This window comes from Corythoichthys intestinalis, chromosome 10 (assembly GCF_030265065.1).
Source record: "Corythoichthys intestinalis isolate RoL2023-P3 chromosome 10, ASM3026506v1, whole genome shotgun sequence".
In the NCBI taxonomy this organism is placed as follows: Eukaryota; Metazoa; Chordata; class Actinopteri; order Syngnathiformes; family Syngnathidae; genus Corythoichthys; species Corythoichthys intestinalis.
The window spans coordinates 7,084,269-7,105,907 of record NC_080404.1 but is presented as its reverse complement, the minus strand read 5'-3'; the positions used below and the strand labels follow the sequence as shown (position 1 = coordinate 7,105,907).

At 40.5% G+C, this 21,639-nt stretch overlaps 1 protein-coding gene across 3 annotated transcripts; it reads right to left on the bottom strand.

Annotated features, from left to right (window-relative positions):
- Positions 1-156: 156 nt before the first annotated feature.
- On the bottom strand, positions 157-21,237 carry zdhhc16a (zinc finger DHHC-type palmitoyltransferase 16a). 3 transcript variants are annotated; one of them, XM_057848952.1, is made up of 11 exons: positions 21,104-21,237; positions 12,790-13,053; positions 11,018-11,212; positions 10,849-10,937; positions 7,694-7,722; positions 7,478-7,611; positions 7,242-7,325; positions 7,068-7,153; positions 6,764-6,887; positions 3,898-3,968; positions 157-3,819 (listed from the first exon to the last, which is right to left on the bottom strand). In XM_057848952.1, exons 1-11 carry the CDS (start codon positions 21,134-21,136, stop codon positions 3,720-3,722), a joined length of 1,209 nt encoding a protein of 402 aa, XP_057704935.1. In that variant the 5' UTR covers positions 21,137-21,237; the 3' UTR covers positions 157-3,719. The 3 variants fall into 3 exon arrangements, with proteins under 3 accessions (XP_057704935.1, XP_057704934.1, XP_057704936.1); XM_057848951.1 differs by having other exon boundaries at positions 157-3,968; XM_057848953.1 differs by lacking the exon at positions 7,242-7,325.
- Positions 21,238-21,639: the final 402 nt, after the last annotated feature.

Genomic DNA, 21,639 nt, shown 5'->3' with positions numbered 1-21,639 from the left:
GATTACACATGTAAAAGATCTGATTGGTATAAAGGTATCCTCTTTATTGGTTGGAAAGCAAACCTGCACCCACTTGGCCCTTTCTGGAATCAGTTTGACACCTGTGATGTAAGTGAACCATCATATTTAATATTTTGTACCCCCCCCCCCCCCCCCCAGCAGCAATAACTTCAACCAAACGCTTCCCGTAGCTGCAGATCAGTCTGTCACATCGGAGGACTAATCTTGGCCCATTCTTATCTACAAAACTGCTGTAGTTCAGTCAGATTCCTGGGATGTCTGGCATGAATCGCTGTCTTTAGGTCATGCCACAGCATCTCAATGGGGTTCAAGTCTGCACTTTGACTTGGCCACACCAGAACATGTATTTTGTTCTTCTGAAACCATTCTGAAGTTGATTTACTTCTGTGTTTTGGATCATTGTCTTGTTCCAGCATCCATCCTCTTTTTAGCTTCAACTGTCTGACAGACGGCTTCAGGTTTTCCTGCAAAACTCATTCTTCTATAAATGACTGCAAGTTGTCCAGGACCTGAGGTAGCAAAACAGCCCCAAATCATGATGCTCCCTCCACCATGCTTCACGGTGAGGTGAGGATAAGGTGTTGATTTTGGTGAGCTATTCCATTTTTCCTCCAAACACGACATTGTTTGTTACTCCCAAACGGTTCAACTTTGGTTTCATCAGTCCACAAAATATTTTGCCCAAACTTCTGTGGAGTGTCAAAGTGCCTTTTTTTTTTAAAAAACTTTTTGTTGTTGTTGTTTTATAGACAGCAATGGCTTCCTCCGTGGAGTCCTCCCATGAACAATAATAATAATAATAATACATTTTATTTATAACGCACTTTACATTTGAAAAACAAATCTCAAAGTGCACATTACCATAGAAAAAAATAAAAAGACTAAGAACAAAAGAGTAAAAGCAAAAACAGACAAGAAACACAGATAAAATCAGATACAAATCAGATAAAAATAAGATAGTCAGATAAAATTAGCCAGAGTAAGCTTTTTGAAAAAGGTAAGTTTTTAGTCCTTTTTTAAACGCGTCCACTGTCTGCGGGGCTCTGAGGCGGTCTAGGAGGGCATTCCACAGACGGGGAGCAGCAGCTGCAAAGGCCCTGTCGCTCATAGTCTTGAGCCTAGTCCTGGGTGGGAGTAGACGGTGCAGTTGGCCTGACCGGTTCTGGCTGAAGTATTTGGTGTGAGCAGTTCGGTGAGGTAAGTGGGGGCTTCACCGTGTAGACAGTGATGGGTGTGAAGGAGGATTTTGAATTCAATACGGAGGTGAACAGGGAGCCAGTGTAGGATGTGAAGGATGGGGTGATGTGCTCATGTTTACGCACCCTCATCAGGACCCTGGCAGCGCTGTTTTGGACATACTGGAGCCTCTGTAGGCTCTTGCCAGAGATCACGATGAGGAGTGTGTTAAAATAGTACAACCTGGAGGAGATAAAGACATGGACGAGTCTCTCTGCAGCAGGACGGGAGAGAGATGGCCAGAGTTTGGCAATACTGCGGAGGTGAAAGAAGGAGGTTTTGCAAATATAATTGATGTGATTATTAAAGCTAAGATGGAGGTCAAACCTGACTCCCAAATTAGTCACAGAAGGGGAGAAGGAGAATTTGTGGCCGAAAAAATAGACTCAGGAAATGGGGGCGGAACGGAGCTGGTGAGGAGTACCAATGTGAATAGCTTCTGTTTTTGAGCTGTTCAGCTGCAAAGTTTTCACTCATCCAAGGCCTTATCTCCTCCAGGCAGGACACAAGTTGAGAAACAGAGGAGAAGAGGGTGGAGGACAGAGTGACCTTGAAATATAGTTGTGTGTCGTCAGCATAACAATGGAATTGTATTCCATGCCTGCTGACGACACGACCGAGGGGTAGTATGTAAATGATGAAGAGGGTTGGACCGAGCACAGAACCCTGGGGGACTCCACAGATTTAGCATACCACAGTCCTTCCCGTGAGGTATGAATTAAACCACTGAAGGGCAGTGCCAGAGATACCTATATTGTGTTGGAGGCGGTGAAGGAGGATGTGATGATCAACAGTATCAAATGCAGCAGAGAGGTCAAGAAGGATAAGGAGAGAAGTAGAACTGGAGTCAGATGTCATCAGAAGGTCATTGGTGACTCTGATGAACGCCGTCTCGGTGCTGTGGGATGGACGAAAACCAGATTGGAATTTTTCATATAAACGGTTTGATTTAAGGTGGTTGTGAAGTTGAATGGATACAATATTTTCAAAAATTTTGAAAACGAAGGGGAGATTGGAGATTAGTCGATAATTTGACAGAGGATCAGGATCAAGAGTGGTTTTTTTGAGGAGGGGCTTGATGATAGCTGTTTTGAGGGTGGCCGGAACATCCCCGGTTTGACGAGAAAAATTAAAAATTTTATTATCAAGTGACTGATGGAGTAATAGCGTGCTTTAAGCAGAGGGGAAGGGAAGGGGTCTAGGGAGCAAGTGGATGGTTTGGATTTAGTGATGACCTTCTCGACCTCCTGCTGCACTGTTGGGGAAAAGTGAGACAGGTCGTGGGTGACGGGTGCAATGTCACATAATGGGACAGAACTGTAAGTGTGGGAGAAAGATGCACGAATATTGTATATTTTGGAAGTGAAGCAGTCCATGAATTTGTTGCACTGTGAGGCTGTCTGGTTGTGGTGTGCTGAAGTTTGAGGAGGTGTTTGACGGTATTGAAGAGTTGTTTGGAGTTACTGGAGTTATTGTTAATAATGTTGGAGTAGTGTGCTGGCCTTGGAAAGTTCTTTGGCAAATTTCCGTTGATGTTCCCGGTAGGCCAACTTATGCACCAGCAGTCCTGATGTAACATAGGACCGCTCCAGGACTCGGCCAGTCCTTTTTAGTGATCTCAGCTCCTCTGTGAACCAATTGGTGAATGGGTGAAGGTGACTGCCTGTTTTTTTTTTGTGGCACATGAGTGTCAAGGATAGACAGGAGATTGAACACCATTCTTGGTCATAGTTTTACATATAGTTGATGTGTGCACAGAGATATTGGACTGTGCCAGTGATTTCCATAAGTCTTTAGAAGACACTCTAGGGTTCTTTTTTACATCTCTGAGTATTCTGCGTTGAACTCTTGGCATCGTCTTTGGTGGACGGACACTCCTTGGGAGATAAGCAACAGTGCTAAACTCTCTCCATTTGCAGACAACTTCACTGACTGTCGATTGATGAACATCCAGACTTTTGGAGATGGTTATGTATCGTTTCCCAGCTTTATACAAATCAACAATCCTTGATTGCAGGTCTTCAGACAGCTCTTTTGACCGTGCTATGATGCACATCAGACAATGCTTCTCATCAAGACATTGTTACCCGGTGTGTGATTTATAGTGGGCGGGGCTGCCAACAAAATATTAAATGTGATGGTTCACTTACTTATTTTGTCCCCTTCTGTCATTGTTTGCATTCCATCCTCATTAAAATATGAAAACCTATAAATGTTTGGGTGATTTTAGTTAAAGCAGACACTGTATTTTCATCTGTGTGATTTTGACACAGATCAGATCGCATTTGATGGTGATTTAATGCAGAAATGTGAGAAACTCCAAAAGGTTCGGATACTTTTTCATAACATTGTAACATATGCTATAGGAGAAGTAGTAAGGGATTGTTATTTTTAATTGATGTTAAATTGATGTGTGTGTGTACCCCACTTAATGCCAAGTAGGCTTGGAACGCCTTGACAGCTTAAACTGGTATTGGCTCCTTTCTGAGTGCAAAGTCCCATGTCAAGCCATCACCAAGCGGCAAGTGAGCGGAGGGCAGGAGGACACGCGTGAACCAGTGACTGCAAAGGTGACAAATGGTAAGAGACAAATACAAACACTGACAGCACCCAAGGACAAAAATGTCAGAGAAAACACACCTTCTCTTCTCCACACCTAGGAAGATTTTCCAGTTATGCAGCTTGCCATAGTTGAATGGGTTTTTATATACCTGAAAAAAAAGATAGAATAAATTAACAGTTTTATACAGGTAGACCCCGGTTTACAACGTACCCGACTCACGTGATTTCAACCTTACAACGCTAATGATGACTAAGTTTGTAATGCATGCTTTTATTTTGGCGCAGGAAGAGTAGAAGAGCAGGTTGTACTTCCGCACGCGTTTAAGAGTGCATGTACACGTGAAGAAGAACATATTTGCACACACAAAGAAGAGCGCGAACATCGGCGGAGTTTGACTTTTGGGGCAGGGGGGCACAACATGTTGATGACCCGAAACGCAGTGTCAGCAATAAAATTAACTTAAAAGAATATTTATAATAATAAGTTGAAAATAAGCGTTTGTTCCCCATTGGAGGAATCTGACCTTTTAGTCAGACTGCTGGAATCACGCCAGCCGAACTGTCGGACCCGCGCTGGGGCAGATCCAACGATCCGGGCCGGCAAATTCCTTACAACCCGGCCAGAAGGCCAAACTCCTCACGTTCAGCTTAGTCTTGTACTGACTCCATTTTGAAAGCTGGAAAAAGGCATCGAAACACAAGTTGACCATTTATTCAGGTCCACAGCGATCAAACGGCAAGGCAAAACAGCAACAGACCCAGGCGAGGGGGCAGACTGGTTCCAGGGTTACCATATCACAAGTCAACAAAAGATTCCCGTGAAAAATGACAACGATTAGTTAAACATTCAGTCTTTTTGAAGGCTCTCGTGGGGTGGGCTGTGGGCAGGAATAAGGGTGTGTTTGGACGTTGTTTAGGATTCTTGTCTGTTTGTGGATTGGACAGGAGGATTCAGGAGTTACTGTTGTCAGGGAAACGAGAGTTGTTGATCTTGGCACCTCAGCGCCACGTGAATGCTGAGTGTTCACTTCTTGGTCGCAGGTTCCTCATTATCAGATGTTCCTTGTCAAGACAAGATGTCCCGCCATTTGTTCTGGACCGTCGGGAAGAGGTGATTGCGGGATTTGGTGGTGCAGACGTGGGCTTGTAGATGACTTGCCTACACCTGGTAGTCAGCATCAATCTTGCTCAATCAGCTGCATGACGCACGCGTTGTGCTTCCGTGGTCAGAAGGCGTCATGTATCTCTTATGCCCAAAACCATATATATTCTGCTTGTTTTCCTTAAACTATGATATAAATGCTATTTATTTTATATTGAGTACCTTAGAGTAATACAAATCGTCAAACAGTTAATACGAGTAAAGATACTATTCCTTCACCATCATTTTTGAGGGGAATTCTAAATCAGGCTGCTTAGGACAGCTATACTTTTCGCCAAGATCGACATCCATTGAATATGGTACGCCCGCCGGTGTTGTGCCAATGTAGTCAAAAATTGTACCCCCAGGGCGGAGCCACTGCGCTGCACTGATTTGCCTGAGTTCCGTGCTTTGGTGATGTAGTTATCCACGAGAATTTAAAAAATGGCACATCCATGAAAAAAAAAAAAAAAAAACTTTTTTTCTGTACTATAACGTAACATACGTACTAAACGTAAAAAAAGGCAATGTTTTACTGTTTTACTTGTAGGAGGACCTATTACAGTTATTACTGTAAGCCCTATATGGAGCTTCTCCAGTTTAACAAACGTCACTGTCCAAAATAAATAACTGTGGTTCTTTTCTGGCTTCAAATAATTGTTTAATTCGACATAACTCACAACTAATGTGTGTGTGCGCTCCCGCGACCAGGGAATACAATTTTTGACAGGGGTAGCTACATTGGCAAGACACCGGTGGTGTCTCTGTTGTACAATTAGCGTCTTTAGTTGGGCAAATTGAAACTCCGCTCACTATTATGGCGGTGCTCTCTGGCGTTTCATGGTCCACATTTTCAAACCTTGGTTCTTGCTCAGTAGTTGTTGATGCTTTGAGAGCTTGGATTTGAAAAAATTACGTATATCCATCTTGCCTCTTGTGTGGTTTTGGCTAAGCAAGTAAAGCAAATGACCGTCTAATGTGCAATTCATATGATCTGTTCGAAAAATAATTTTGACCTATTATAAAAATATCTTTTTTTGTTCATTTCATTCATTTTTGTTGTTTGTTTTATTGCTTTACAACTTTTATAGGCAATATTTTGACGAAAAACTCTTAATTTTAAAATAATATATAGGAAAGTCAATTGCATGCAATGGCACTTTTCAGCCACCAGGGGGGCCTGGCCTCCCCTTAAACTCCGCGTATGAGTGTGCACATATACACGAGGAAGAGCACATTTGCTCCCACAAAGAAGTTGCACAGCCGAGTGATAGAGGGGAAAGATTACAGCTTCAAGCCTTTGTCGCTTGTGAAGAATCCACAGAGGCAACACCAACCCTTTTTGTACTGTTTATTGTGCATTTTCAATTGTAGTCAAATACATGAGGCGAGTTTATGTGATTGTTTTTGATGACGTGCGGACGATAACTGATAAATGCTAATTGTTTGTGTTGATTGTTATTGCTGCATCAGCAGCTAGTTATATACGCAAATTTGAATTGCTGAAACTGATTTAATTTCATGTTTATTTTACAGATGTATGATATTGTCATTTCGGAGCTTAGCTCGCTGTCTAGCTAGGACTTAGCTCCAATGTCTTGGCAAAGACAGTACAATGACGTATAATACACGTTTGGATAGTTATTTCGAGATTTAAGGGGTATTTAGGGGTACTTAAAGGGTTAATTCTGATTTACACAAAAATTTGGGTTACGTCGCCAGGGTAGGAACGGAACTCGTTCATAACCCGGAGATAGCACAGCAAGGATTCATCACGATACCTCAGTTTTTCCAAACACACACCTGTCCAATTTTTTCCATTCGACTCTTTTCGTTTGAGTTGGTATGCTTTTCTATGCTGGTCTCGCCTCTGGATATGAGAAGTGCGTGCCACGTGGTCAGCGCTCCCAGGACCACTGCCACAGTGCTGAAATTAGACAACACGTTTAAATCAGCCCTTTTCACGCTGCCTTTGCATGTGCACTACTATAAACAGCACCAACACAGTACATACAATAAAAGATAGCCACACTGCCTCCACTTGTCAAATGTACCACCACATCCTCATTGATGCTACTTTAATAGATTTGTAGTAAAAACATTTTACCTGGTGAGCACCCAAAAGTAGATGATGCTCTTATCCATCATCTTTTCCTTAAAAGAGTATGGCGGTGCGGGTGTCACATAATCAGTCTTAACAAACACAAAACAGATACAAAACAAGTATGGTAAGTGAATAGAGAAATAAACTCTTATTTTAGTGAGTAGAGTTAATCGGTACCTGGCCAGTGGGGAGAAGCCCTATTAAAGGTCCCATTCCAGTTATGGGCACCCCAGGTTTTTCCATTTCCAAATGCTTAAAACGCTGAAGCAAGTACCCCACATACACCAAGCATAACATTAAGAGAGACCCAGCAAAGAAAGGCAGTAGCAATAATAAAGCATTACAGGACAGAATCACGAGTGCCAAGCAGTTCAGAAAGGTGAAAGAGCACATTATAAGTTCTATACACTCACCTCGAGGGCATTGTACGCAGCCAGGAAACGTATTCTGCCGTTCCAGCTGCAGTACACACAGCCCAATGTCATGAAGACGCAGAAGGAGAAGAAGTAACGGTGGTTCAAATGACCCACGCAATTATTCAACCAGGCTGATTGGAGGTTATTAAGGTTATAAATAAATAACACTGGTGTCACTTTGAGGTGCTATACAATAAATATGAGAAAGGATACGACAGTGATGGTCCATTTTGAGAATGCACCTATATGAGAGAAAAAATGTCAGTCAAAGCCAAAAAAGCGCTCCAGAGTGGCAAAAACATTGACTTATTTCAACGAAACAAAGGAGGGTACACAGTTGTGTCCTGTCTCTTTAATGCCAAGCTTGCATACCAGGCTGCATGGGCTGTGAATGAACCCAGTTGTAATTTTGGAAGACGACAGAAGACAAAAAGCTGGCCGATCGTGAGTCCATCTAACTAACTAACTAACTAACTAACTAACTAACGACATGTTTTATTGAAGTTGCTAAGCTTGTCAAGATATGCAATGAGTCCATTTATCGTGATATGCAATGAGTCCATTTATCGCATGGTAAATAAAAATGAGGGCGGTAATTTTCACGACTGCGTTTTGTCACCACGTGCGTGCGTGCATACATTTGTGCGTGCGTGTTGATGGCATATGAGACTCCAGTTCCTTTCACAGATGTTTATTGGTCATCAACACACCGTAGAATTAAAGTTCAGACATACAAAATAAGGAAACACATCTATATAAAATACTGTAAACGTTAGCATTGCTACATTGAGGCTAATGGGGGGGAAAAAGACAACCTACTTTAGCCTGCTATAAAACATTGGCAGTCTTCTCTAAAACGCAAAATTGCGGTTAAAAGGTGACACTTCAAACAGGAAAAATCCCCATTTAACAGCATTTGCAAACGAAAAGATGAAAAAAAATCTATTACTTACACCACATGCAATGATGAAAGTGCCTTTTTTTGTGGAGTGTAAAGCTTACGGCTAGCGGTTTAGCAAACGTACTTCCGGTCAACATTTCAAAATAAAAGCATGTAATGTTCGTCATATAAATAACGATTTCTGGAGTTAATCCCACATACTTCAGAATTCAGATTCAGGCATGAAAATGGGTCAGGGGTTAAAAAGGTGCGAAGGGTGTGAAGGAAATATGTTCCGGTACACTAGGGCTGTCCCAAACAGCTAATTTTCTCCCGATTTCTCAGCAGACTATTTTTACGATTAGTCGACTAATCTAATAATTATTATTTAATTAATTTTTTTTTTTTTTTTTACTAATTTAGCAATGAAACTTTTGTTGACGCTTATTAATTCACAAAAACATTTTGGAACACTCACATAAATTCCTTATTAACTCATTTACTCCCAAAAACGTATAAATACGTTCTATTTTTAATTGCTTCAGTGTCCCAAAAATGTGTTTATACGTCTTTTGCATTTTTTTTTTTTTTTTTTTTTTTTTACAAGAGGCATCTATAGGTTCCTATGCATCTTAGATACAATGCACAAAGCTCAAAACCCATTTTAAAGCAATAAAACTGGCCACTGGAGGTCAGTAGCGCATTTGGTAAGAACTCATCTCGGGCCAAGAAAGGAAGTGAAGAAAAATAGTCAGGAAACGGAAGTTGGAGGGATCTTGTGAAGACACGTGAGAATTTGAGAAAAATGCGGAGAACGTTCGGGAAAAAAAGGCAAACGACACTGGAGGAGTGTTTTGAAAAGAAAACGAAACCAACGTCAAAGAAGGATTCAAAAAAATCTATCTTGATGAGACAGACGGTAACGTTCACAGCAGCATCAGCTTCCACACGCGTTCTGCGGAGCTCACGTTGCGTTACTCCTTAGCCCGATGTTGAAACCAACGATAAAGATGATGAAAATAGTGGGACCGATCTTGATCCGGACTCATCAGAGCCACCTCATTCAACCAGGAGCAGCCGAGAGCCTTCCCCGTTGTTATGTGCGCAAATAGTTCAACAGTTCAATAGTTTAGTTATGTGTAAATAAATTGTTACTTTGCGATCAAAAGCTCTATTTGTCTTGTTGTTTGTTATTTTGTGGAACGAAAACATTATTAAGATGTTTGGGATGTCAAATGAGCGAAAAATAGCAGTGTTAACAATAATTAATCACACATAAACAATGAAGTCAAATGCTGATAGCATTTACTAGTGCAAAAGAATGGAATGTTAACAGATTCAGAACACTGACTTCGCCTTTCCGACATGATTCAAAACAATTCTTTTAAAAAAATAATATTTAGCATTAGTATTACAGTATACTACTATATATAATAGTAGTATAATAATTATCATAATTATTCATTGCCAATCATATTTTTCATAAAGGGTGTCATCTTAAAGCTATTCTTAGTGTAGAATCTGAATTATGTAGTATTATAGTATTTACATATTATAGTATTAATTCTGAAGTATGCGGGATAAACTCCAGAAATCGTTAATTATATGACGAACATGACGTGCTTTAATTTTTAAATGTTCATCAGAAGTACTTCGCTAAACCGCTAATTGTTAGCTTTACACTCTGCTAAAAAGCCCTTTTCGTCATTGCTTGTGGTGTCACTAAGATTTTTTTTTTCATTTTTTCGTTTGCAAATGGTGTTAACCAGCGATTTTTCATGTTTGAAGTGTCATCTTTTCATTGCAAGTTTGAGTTTTGGAGAAGACTGACAATGTTTTATAGCAGGCTAAACTAGGTTGTCTTTCTTCCCTCCATTAGTCTCAATGTAGCAATGCTAACATTTACAGTTTTTAAGATAGATGTGTTTCCTTATTTTGTATGTCTGAATTGTAATTCTACGGCGTATTGATGAAACATCTGCGAAATGAACTGGAGTCTCATATGTCATCTACACGCACGCACAAATGTATGCACGCACGCATGCGGTGATAAAACGCAGCCGTGAAAATTACCGCCCTCATTTTTATTTACCTTGCAATAAATGGACTCATTGCATATCGCGACAGGCTTAGCAACTTCAGTAAAACATGTCGTAAGTTAGTTTGATGGACTTACGACCCCCCACTCCCCTAAAATGTTCTTCTCGGATCTAAACAATTCACGTAGGTCACCCTTTTTGACTTCAAAACGGCGAATGTCGTCGAAAGGTGAGAGATTTTCATGCCTGTCACTAGTAGGCACAGACAGACATACAATCGTTCGGAATGTCCAAACCTTTTATTCTAAGTGTTGCACACAGGAAAAATTGATGAAGGCACAGGCCAGGGACTTACTTGGAATCTTATCTTACTTACTCAATGAAACTATTATCCTCTTGATAAAATAATGATACTTTTATTTGGGTGCGCAAATTACATAACGACTCACCTGTTGCAGATGCCACAATGATGTGCTCTTGCTGGTTTGGGAATAACACATTTTTTGCAGACTGATACAAATGGAATGTCATTTTTTTCCTGAAAGAAATGAATGATATTTAATACACTGATTGATCTGATTAATACATGTTTGCAAGTGACTTGAGCATCTGTCTTACATTCGGAGGGTACCCTGGGGAAGTTTTGACGGCCTTGTAGTAATGAAATACGATCATGACGAGGTTCCAGTGTCCGTAACAAAGGTGCCAGGTAAGCCATTCTGTAGGATATGTCCTGAGTGCGTAAGGCAAAAGGACAACATAGGCAACCAGCAGGATGGAGGTGGTCAGTAAAACAACCATCCACACAAAAACCTAATGAACAAAAACAAAGAAGGTGTTACGGGCCATTTAAACTGTATTAAAAATACCTGCTTATACAGTATAGACCACTACTCTTTCCAGTGGATTATTTGGATACTGTTACAGTGGTATGAAAAAGTACCGGAACGTTTTGGAAATTCTCACATTTTTGCATAAAATCACCATCAAATGTGATCTGATCTTTGTCAAAATCACACAGATGGAAAAACAGGGTCTGTTTGAACTAAAATCACCCAAATATTTATAGGTTTTCATATTTTAATGAAGATAGTATGCAAACAATGACAGAAGGGGGAAAATAAGTAAGTGAATCGTCATATTTAATATTTTGAGCCCACCCCCCCTTTGGCAGCTATAACTTCAACAAGACGCTTCCTGTAGCTGCAGATCAGTCTGGCACATCGATCAGGACTCATCTTGGCCCATTCTTCTCTACAAAACTGCTGTAGTTCAGTCAGATTCCTGGGATGTCTGGCAAGAATCACTGTCTTTTGGTCATGCCACAGAATCTCAATGGGGTTCATGTCTGGACTTTGACTTGGCTTCTGAAACTATTCTGAAGTTGGTTTACTTCTCTGTTATGGATCATTGTCTTGTTGCAGCATCCTCTTTTTAGCTTCAACTGTCTGACAGACGGCCCAAAACATCCTGATAAACTCTTGAATTAAGTCTTCCATTAATGATTGCAAGTTGTCCAGGCCCCGAGGCAGCAAAACAGCCCCAAATCATGATGCTCCCTCGACCATGATTCACCGTGGGGATGAGGTGTTGATGTTGGTGAGCTGTTCCATTATACCTCCACACATGACGTTGTGCTACTCCCAAACAATTCAACTTTGGTTACATCAGTCCAAAAAATATTTTGCCAAAACTTCTGTGGAGTGTCCAAGTAGCTTTTTGCGAAAGTTAAACGATCAACAATGTTTTTTGGGACAGCAGTGGCTTCTTCCGTGGAGTCCTCCCATGAACACCATTCTTGGCCATAGTTTTACATATAGTAGATTTGTGCAAAGAAATTTTTGGACCGTCCCAGTGATTTCTGTAAGTCTTTAGCAGACACTCTCGGCTTCTTTTTTACCTCTCTGAGTATTCTGCGCTGAACTCTTGTTGTCATCTTTGGTGGACGACCACTCCTTAGGAGAGAAGCAAAAGTGCCAAAATCTCTTCATTTGTAGACAACTTCTCTGACTGTCTGCTTTTCAAGACAATTCTTACCAGGTGTGTGTTTTATAGTGGGCAGGGCAGCTTTAAACCACTCATCAGTGATTGGGCTTAAATTGTTCGGTAAAAATTGGTTTCAATTGCTGTTTAAGTCTCCTTAGGCAGAGAGTTCAATTACTTATTTTTCCCCGTTTTGTCATTGTTTGCATGCTATCCTCATTAAAATACAGTATGAAAACCTATAAATGTTTAGGTGGTTAGGTAATGGTACAGACACTGTATTTTCATCTGTGATTTTGACAAAGATCAGATCACATTTGATGGATGATTTTATGTAGAAATGTGAGAAATTCCAAAAGGTTCAGATACTTTTTCATACCACTGTATATGAGCGTGCACGTACTTACAAGGCCAAACCAGCGTGTCAGATAATCCACAGTCCACAAAAGCGGCTCAAATAAAGAGTCAAAAACAACATCAGAGTCCGTGAGGAAGTTATAGAAAAGCGAGTGCAGCAATAATTTCATGTAGGCCCGTGTTTTGGGCATCCACAGAGGCAGCCGGCACCCCCTCTTCCTGGGACACAGCCGCAATAGCAGACAGCGCAACATGTGCACCAGAGAGAAAGGACACGACCGCCACCTCATCCTGCACTTGTAACAGGAAATCACCTAAATGTGAGAAACACAAAACATAAAGAGGAGATTAGGAGTTTCACTGTAGTTATTTATCCTCGTGTTGGGCTTTTTTTTTTTTTTTTTTAATTTACAAATCATATACAGTATATTACATTGTTAAAAAAAAAATGGCAGATTTTCTTTCAAAACGTAGTCACCATTTTACATGTCTAAAATTATTGAAATTAAATGTTCGTGAAAAGGTTCTGAGATTATATTTCAGATCTATGTGGTTGTGTGAATCAGCACCCTCTTTCATATAGAAAACTAGAAACTGTAATTTTGGAGAAATTACTATGAGGCTTTGCTGTGTGGGGATACAGATCTTAGCCCCGTGCAGGTTGATTTGGGGGACACATACTGTTGATATATGGCCACTTCCTGTTGATTTGGGGGACATGTGCTGGTCATATCATGTCATATGGGGACATTAGGAGACATGTCCTGGTCATATCAGGTCATTTGGGGACATGTCCTGGTCATATCATGTAATTGGGGGACATTTGAGGGACATTTCCTGGTCATATCAGGTCATTTGGAGACATTTGGGGGACATTTCCTGTCCATATCAGGACATTTGGGGGACATATCCTGGTCATATCACTTCATTTGGGCACATTTAGGGGACATGTCCTGGTCATATCAGGTCGTTTGGGGACATTTGAGGAACATGTCCTGGTCATATCAGGTCATTTGGGGACATATGGGGGACACGTCCTGGTCATATCAGGTAATTTGGGGACATATGGGTGACACGTCCTGGTCATATGAGGTCATTTGGGGATATTTGGGGGACATGTCCTGGTCATATCAGATCATTTGAAGACATTTGGAGGACATTGCTGGTCATATCAGGTCATCTGGGGACATTTGGGGGACATGTCCTGGTCATATCACTTCATTTGGGGACATTTGGGGGACATGTTCTGGTCAAATCAGGTCATTTGGGGACATTTGGGGGACATGTCCTGCTCATATCAGGTCATTTGGGGACATTTGGGGGACACGTCCTGGTCATATCAGGTCATTTGGGGACATTTGGGGGACACGTCCTGGTCATATCAGGTCATTTGGGGACATTTGGGGGACATGTTCAGGTCAAATCAGGTCATTTGGGGACATTTGGGGCACATGTCCTGGTCATATCAGGTACTTTGCGGACATTTGGGGGACATGTCCTGGTCATATCAGGTCATTTGGGGGACATGTAAATAATAAACGTTTTATGACACCAAATGCTATTCTCGTTGCAAAATCTGACAACCCCGTAATTCCTAAAATAAGTAGGGTTTGGTGTCACTACACGTGCGCATACTGCAATCCTACATACTAGTATATTATACGCACACGGGAAAAATAAGTTTTGGGTGAACCGTGAAAAATAAGTAGGAAATGCGGTGAAGACAGCGGACGTTAAAATGAACGGACCCTAAAATTAGCGCACCTGCTTAATCCAACCATTACGGTAAATGCATTCCGATCGAGCGGCAAGGCAGTTGACTTCTGTGTGCTTGCGTTGTTCCAAACTCTTGAAAATACTCTCAACACCCTAAAAGATATAATGCCATCATTGTCATCCTTTAATAAAGGAAAAGTCTCTTGATCTTGAAACCGCTCTATCTGCTTGTGCATTATGTGCGCTGTCACGTCAATATAATACTATGCGATTCCCCTTAGCAACGGGTCGTTTTAGTAGATGGTAGGTTACAGTTCTCATTTTTGTGGCACTGTAAATCCACAAATCTGAATAAATTCTGGCCAAGGTTGTGAATATTAGTAGTAAACCTCTCTGACTACTCCCATACTCCAAACTAGGCATTTTTGCTGTACCGATATTAAGAAAAATGGGTTAGAGGTTGAAGGAATCATATCTTTTCTCGTATTTACTGTTTGACTGTATTACTCTAAAACACTTATTATAATCTTTTAGGGAATAGCATCTTTTCTCCCATTTACTGTTTAACTGGTTGTATTCCTCTAAAACACCCAATATAAAATAAATAGCATTTATATCATGGTTTAAGAAAAAACAAACAGAATATATTTGCTATTATGAACAGTTGCACTTGGAATGATTAAAACTTGCAGCGCCAAGACAACGTGCAGATAAGGACGCCTTCTGACCACAGAAGTCCAACGCGTGCGTCATGCAGCTGACTGAGCAAGATTGACGCTGACTACCAGGTGATAGGCAAGACATCTACAAGCCCACATCTGCAACACCAAATCCCGCAATCAGCTCTTCAGGATAGTCCAGAACAAATGGTGGGACGTCCTGTACAACTACAACACCCAATAACAAAAAGAACTCCGAGCTTGATGGTTCAGCGCCTCTCAGACGGTGAGGGGTGCCAAACCTCCCACCTCAGTTGTCTCAATACTCATGACCCAGCAACGGTTACACACGAACTTGACCACCCAAATCTGCAACAGAAGAAGACCCAAACACAACCCTCTTCCTGTCCATGGCCCGCCGCGCGAGAAACTTCAAAAAAACAATGTTTAACAAATCATTGTCATTTTTCTCAGGAACCTTTTGTTGACTTGTCAAATGGTCACCCTGGAACAAATCTGCCTGGGTCTGTTGCTGTTTTGCCTTGCCGTATGATCGCTGCCGACCTGAATAAATTGTCAACTTGTGTTTCGAAGCCTTTTTCCAGCTTTGAAAACGGAGTCAGTACAAGGGGTTAAGACTAAGGTGTACACGCGGAGTTTGGCCTTTTGGCCGGGTTGTCGGGGTTTCGCCGGTCCAGGTTGTTGGAGCTGCGCCTGCGCGGGTCCGACGGTTTGGCTGGCATGATTCTAGCAATCTGGCTAAAAGGTCAGATTCGTTCAAGGTCCTACATGTATGCTTTGATCGGATTACAGTTTTCATTTTTGTGGTACTGTAAATACACAATTTTGAATAAATTCTGGCTAAGGTTGGTTGAATTTAACAGTGGACCTCTCTGACTGCTCACGTACTCAAAACTGCATTTTTACTGGACCAATACTTAGAAAAAATGAACTTAATGTCCTACATGTGAACTTTGATCTGGTTACAGGTTAAAGTTCTCATTATTGTGATACTGTAAATCCACAATTCTGAATAAATTCTGGCCAAGCTTGGTAAATATTAGTAGTGGACCTCTTTGACTTGTCTCATACTCATAACTATTAGTGGTGTCAACAATAGTCGATGCGGCAATGCAACCCGATGCGGGACATGGACGATTCGATTCGGGCAACAAGCCGAATCGATTCAGCGCATTTTAAAATATAAGTACGTTCAAAAATCTTCCCTGCGAAATTCCGGTGATGCAACAGATTTGGTTTCCTAGTTGGTTTCCTTGCCTAGTTCGGGCCTAAAAAAATCAAGCCCGACCCGACAGGCCCGCGTGTTCTAAAGCCCGACCGGCCCGAGCAATTAACTCAACTTGTAGCCCCAAGCCGGAAAAAAAATGAAATTTTATTTTTTATTTGTATGCCCGAGCCCGAAAAAAGCCCGAAATTTTACTTTTCAGTTGTAAGCCCGAGCCCGTTTTCTTTGTAGGGACCTAAGCGGAGGAGGAAATGCCGGACGCGATGCATGGTTGCATTTTGTGTGATCACATTTGTGACGATGCCTACTGTATGTGCACAATGATAACAAATTAAAGCATGTCTTTTGTAACAAAATCTCCCCGTTAAACAAGACTGTAAGATGCATATTCAATAAACATTTATATCTTTTATATTTGTGTGTCCGTTCTATCAGGTGGATAGTTCATGCGTTATTTCCTCGGCAAAAGCAATAGACATTTATTTTAATTTCTTCGCGTTGGCATAAAAAAACGCAAGTTTTCTTAATGTTTAAATAGTCTACATATTATTATGATCATTATAAATGCATTTACACAACGAAATAAAGCTGAACAGGTTTGTTGAATATATTTCTGTGTGGGAAATTGTGCTCACTATACGCGCCTCTCTGACAAGGAGAGGAACAGTAGCATATTCAAAAATAAACTAAAATACTTTTAAATAACATTCTTTATTTTAATGACTCACATCAGAACACACAAAAGAACAACCTGCCTTAAGGAGCACTGAAACAAAATAATTAATGACGTTTTAAGGAACACCACGAACTCCACAATATCCTGCTTAGCACGAAGAGGTGCAGCCCTCGAGACAATTGATAATAACCATGTTTGACTAATATCTTTTAGGCCAGTACAGTTTTTAAAATGCCTGCTCAGCGTCAATGTGCTCGTACGAGAGCAAAGCGCCACATTTGTTGCATTCGGCAAGGCCGACAGTTTTCTGTAGCATCTTCCACTATCAATTTACATCCTTTCCACACACCACTTGTGGATTCTTGCCTTTTCAATCCCACCGTCTTTAGTTTGCTTTTCACCTCTTGCGGCTCTATATCGAAATTCAAAAAGGAAATACCAGGATGCAGCATTGCAGACTTGCGGAGAGCGCCAAGAGCGGGTGGGGAAGATTAAAAGGAGGGCGGGGCCACGGCGTTTATGTGCGCAAACAATGCACTGGCTCATGTTTGTGACTACAAAAGCACCTTCTCTCTGTTTAATCCAATTTATTTATTTTATAACAAGTATTCCTTAGTTTAATATCCATACATCGTTTTAGTATACAAACATATTTTTATTTTTTTTTTAAAGTTAGCGAGAGAGAAGTCCGGTCCGACCTGACCCGAACGTAAACGATTGACATTTTGGGCCCAACCTGGCCCGAAATTCGGTCGGGTCGGGTTTGGGCTCAAGATCTAGGCTCTACTGTAGAGGGAGCTACTTTACTTTCAAATATCAATCCATTCCCTGGATTGATATTGCGATAAAGATGCTGCTGCACTACAATATTTTCTTTGTCGTTTTCTTTAATATTTACTTGAATATTTTTTATTGATGGGTCGTTGTGACTAAAATACAGTGACTGTTATTACTGATTTTGCACAGGAGTTCAGATGTTGCACTGTGTGAAAGGCTGCTACTGTGTGTAAAAAAAAAGAGAAAGCCCTGGTCTCATTCAGCACTAATTAATAGCTGTGATCTGTTTTTTTTTTTTAAATGTATATATCTGAAAGTATACTATTTTCATTTGACTTCAACCAGGAGTGACACAAGAGCCAATAAAAATTTGTTTAATGTCTGACCGCTTGTGTTGCCTCATGATTCATGAAAAATATAATTTGCTTTAGAATTTTTATGCACCCCAGGCTTTAATGCATCGCGATACATTGCCGAATCGTGACCCTCTGAATCGAATCGGATCGAATCATGGCCCTCCGAATCGTAATCGAATCGAATCGTAAGGGCAGTGCCGATGCATGCCTCTAATAACTATGCATTTTTACAGTACCAATATTTGGAAAATTTGAACTCAAGGTCCTACATGTGTACTTTGATCAGGTTACAGATCACTAACGGTTTACTCGTGTTCTAGTTTATTGTATCAATGACCTGTTTGCATTAAAATCCCTATATGCTTTAAAATTACTACACTGTAGTAATTATTTTACTCTAGGCTAATTAAGGGCTCGGGTTATTGTTTAGTACATGATTTTTGTCCAAAACAACATTAAATGTAGTTTTGTTTTGTTTTTTTGTTTCTTCATCAAGGTAGCGGGACAGGTACTTGTGTTGCCAGCTGGATAGCTTCCAACACCGTCCACGAAGAGGGCCAGTCTTTCAAATGTCTTCCGAGCCACCATCCACCCTCTTCCAAGTCCGCCCCTGACCTTGAGAACATCTGAAAAGTGTCTTAAATAAACCTCCACGCAGACACTACTTAGTCACTGACATGAAATGGATTTTCAGAACAATAGCAACTAATCTCTTTAAACCTGAAGAAGCATCGTGAAAAATACTTTGAAAATACCTGTGAAATGCCTTTAAACCCACAAGACTAATTTATAGAACTGCGCTCTAATCATGGGTGTCGCAAGACATATTCACTATTTGATATGGTCATATTACTCTATTCACTCCAAATCGACAATCTTTGGCTTCAAATTTGTTGCATACGCACTTTGCAGGACAAGATTACAATCATTTTGGATCAAACTAACACATTTGATGGGCTCTAATTGGCAGACAACAAAAAAATGACAGTGGGTTTCTCACCTATTTCATATTCTGCACCTAACTAGCTCTAAAATGACTCATTGCATGCACTGTTTTTTTTTTTTAATTTATAAATTTTAATATAGTTTGTCTTTTTTAAGAAAAACAATTCTTTGCATTTCAATCGGTGATTTGTTAGGATGTATTGTCACTATACAAAAAAAAAAAAAAATTTTTTTTAAACAGGCAATAATATCGCATATCGCAATAATTTATGAGACAATATATCGCCTACTAATTTTTGTTATCACAACAGGCCTACACTTAGGCACTTTAAACCACTTTTAGGTCACAACCTACCAGTTGAGAAACACTGATTAATTGCATAACAGTTACAGTGATATATCCCCATTTCTGTCCAAAGTAGAGTTGCAGAGGTGAAGGAGAGATGGAAGTTCATGAGCATGAGCAGAGGTAAATTGACTTATCAACAAGGTATGTCCCGATTTTGATTTTGAATACTGATGGCTGGAAAACAAAAAAAAACGTCACTTTTTTACAGAAACCTGTATTTTGGTTTGATTACCAACACTGTTTAAAATGCTATTTATGACTTTTTATGATAGATGAGTGTTTTAAAAAAAAAACTTGCTCACTCACCAGTGTCCCAGTATAGTATTAGGTCTAGTGACGCCCCTGATTCTTATGGTCAATCATGCCATTGTCTCATAATTAGGGGTGTGACAAAATATCAAAATGGTGATCTATCGTGATATTTTGCATCCCTAAAGGTGATCGATACGCGCATGCCAAGAATCGAGATATTGTTTTAAAAAGGTGTCAATATTTCACAGTCATTCATTGCCTATTCATTCCCGGGTCATTTCCTGTTTTGTAACCCAAAATAAACATCATTTGCCTCACTTTACTCCCTCGCCAAAATTTTGTATAAAACAACCTCTCCCAGAACACAGGCTAATCTTAAGATAGCAACATCAACTGGTTTTATATGGTGTTAGTTCACCAAAATGTGTGATAAAATATTTTCAAGCTAAATGTTCTGTAAACCAAAATCAACAGGAAGTGACCCATAAAATGCCCCACAGTCAACAGCAAGTAGACCCATAAAATGCCCCAAAATCAACAGGGAGTGACAGAAAATCAACAGGTAACGACATGAAATGGCCCAAAATTACCTCGTTGCCTGGCATTGGCTGCTATAGAAGTGGGAGGGGCCCGTTTGAAAAGGCAGGGGTTCATTCGCTGCCACCCTCCTAGTTCAAATGGATTGGACGTCTACTAGTGATAAATGTACAGCAGAAGGATGAAGATAGGTTTTTTCTGTTTATTAGTTGTTTTGTAGAATATCCTAGAATTATTACCTGACCAATGTATCGATAATCGTAGTATCGTCATATGGTGAGATCATTGTTATTGTGAGCTTTGTATCGCAAATCATATCGTATCGGGAGGTACCAAGAGGTCCCCACCCCTACTCATAATGAAGCAGATTATATTGATGTCGCAAAAATTGAACGCCTGTTTATTCGTTATGTGCGTTACTAGTATAAGAAAGAAAGTGAGAAAATCTGATGTAAATTGCCAAATGAGTTTGGTTGTGGTCGAGAGATCATATTGTAAGAAAAAGTCTGACAAAGACATAATCGTGTCGAACTGCATTCCAAATAGGGTGGAGTCAGCAGCTTTGGCGGTTCTCTGCGCTTAATTAACATTTGAACAATAATGGTTTATTGTATAGTCGTAATATTCGTACATTTGGGCAATAACAATTACAACTGTGGGGCGGTCAGCTTTCCTCGTGTGCTTACGGCCACCAAATTTTGAAGTTATTGCCGTGGATAATTTAAAACAAATCGACGGCACCTTAAATCCCCCTCTGGCCTCTTAACGCATAGATGTCATTCCCGTGTTGTCAAATAAAATAGGTGCACATCAGTATCACAAGAGACGCATTTTTGTAGATGAATACTTACTTTTTTATGAATGAAAAACCTGGTGAAATACATCCTCCAATCGACATTTTCTAATGGATGCAAAAAATCTGGATTATACAGAATTAAAGAGCGACGGGACAGTGGACACAGGACAGTGTGACTGTTGAGCTCAATCTTGAGCTACTGTTTAGTGCGCATGCGCGAAGTTGGAGCGAGACGTATCATGGTCGTTTGAGTCCACATGTGTGGTAATTGTGACATTATCAGGGTCATCACCACCACCCGATTTAAACTTTCCATCTATACGACCAGAGTATTACACATCATGCTTAACGACTCGATCTAAAATTTCACACAAAGTCAAAATTTACCATAATTACTTTTGGGAATCCTGGGAATTGAAGTGCAAACGGATGCACACCTGCAAAGATGTTACATAAACAGAGCGCTAGATGTGGAAGGTTGGGAGACGGGGCGTTAGTAATAAGCGGCCATCTTAAAATATTAAACTTCTACTGAAAATCTGACGTTCATGAAACCCTAGCTGTTTGGGAAATGGTTAAATAGTGCACCTT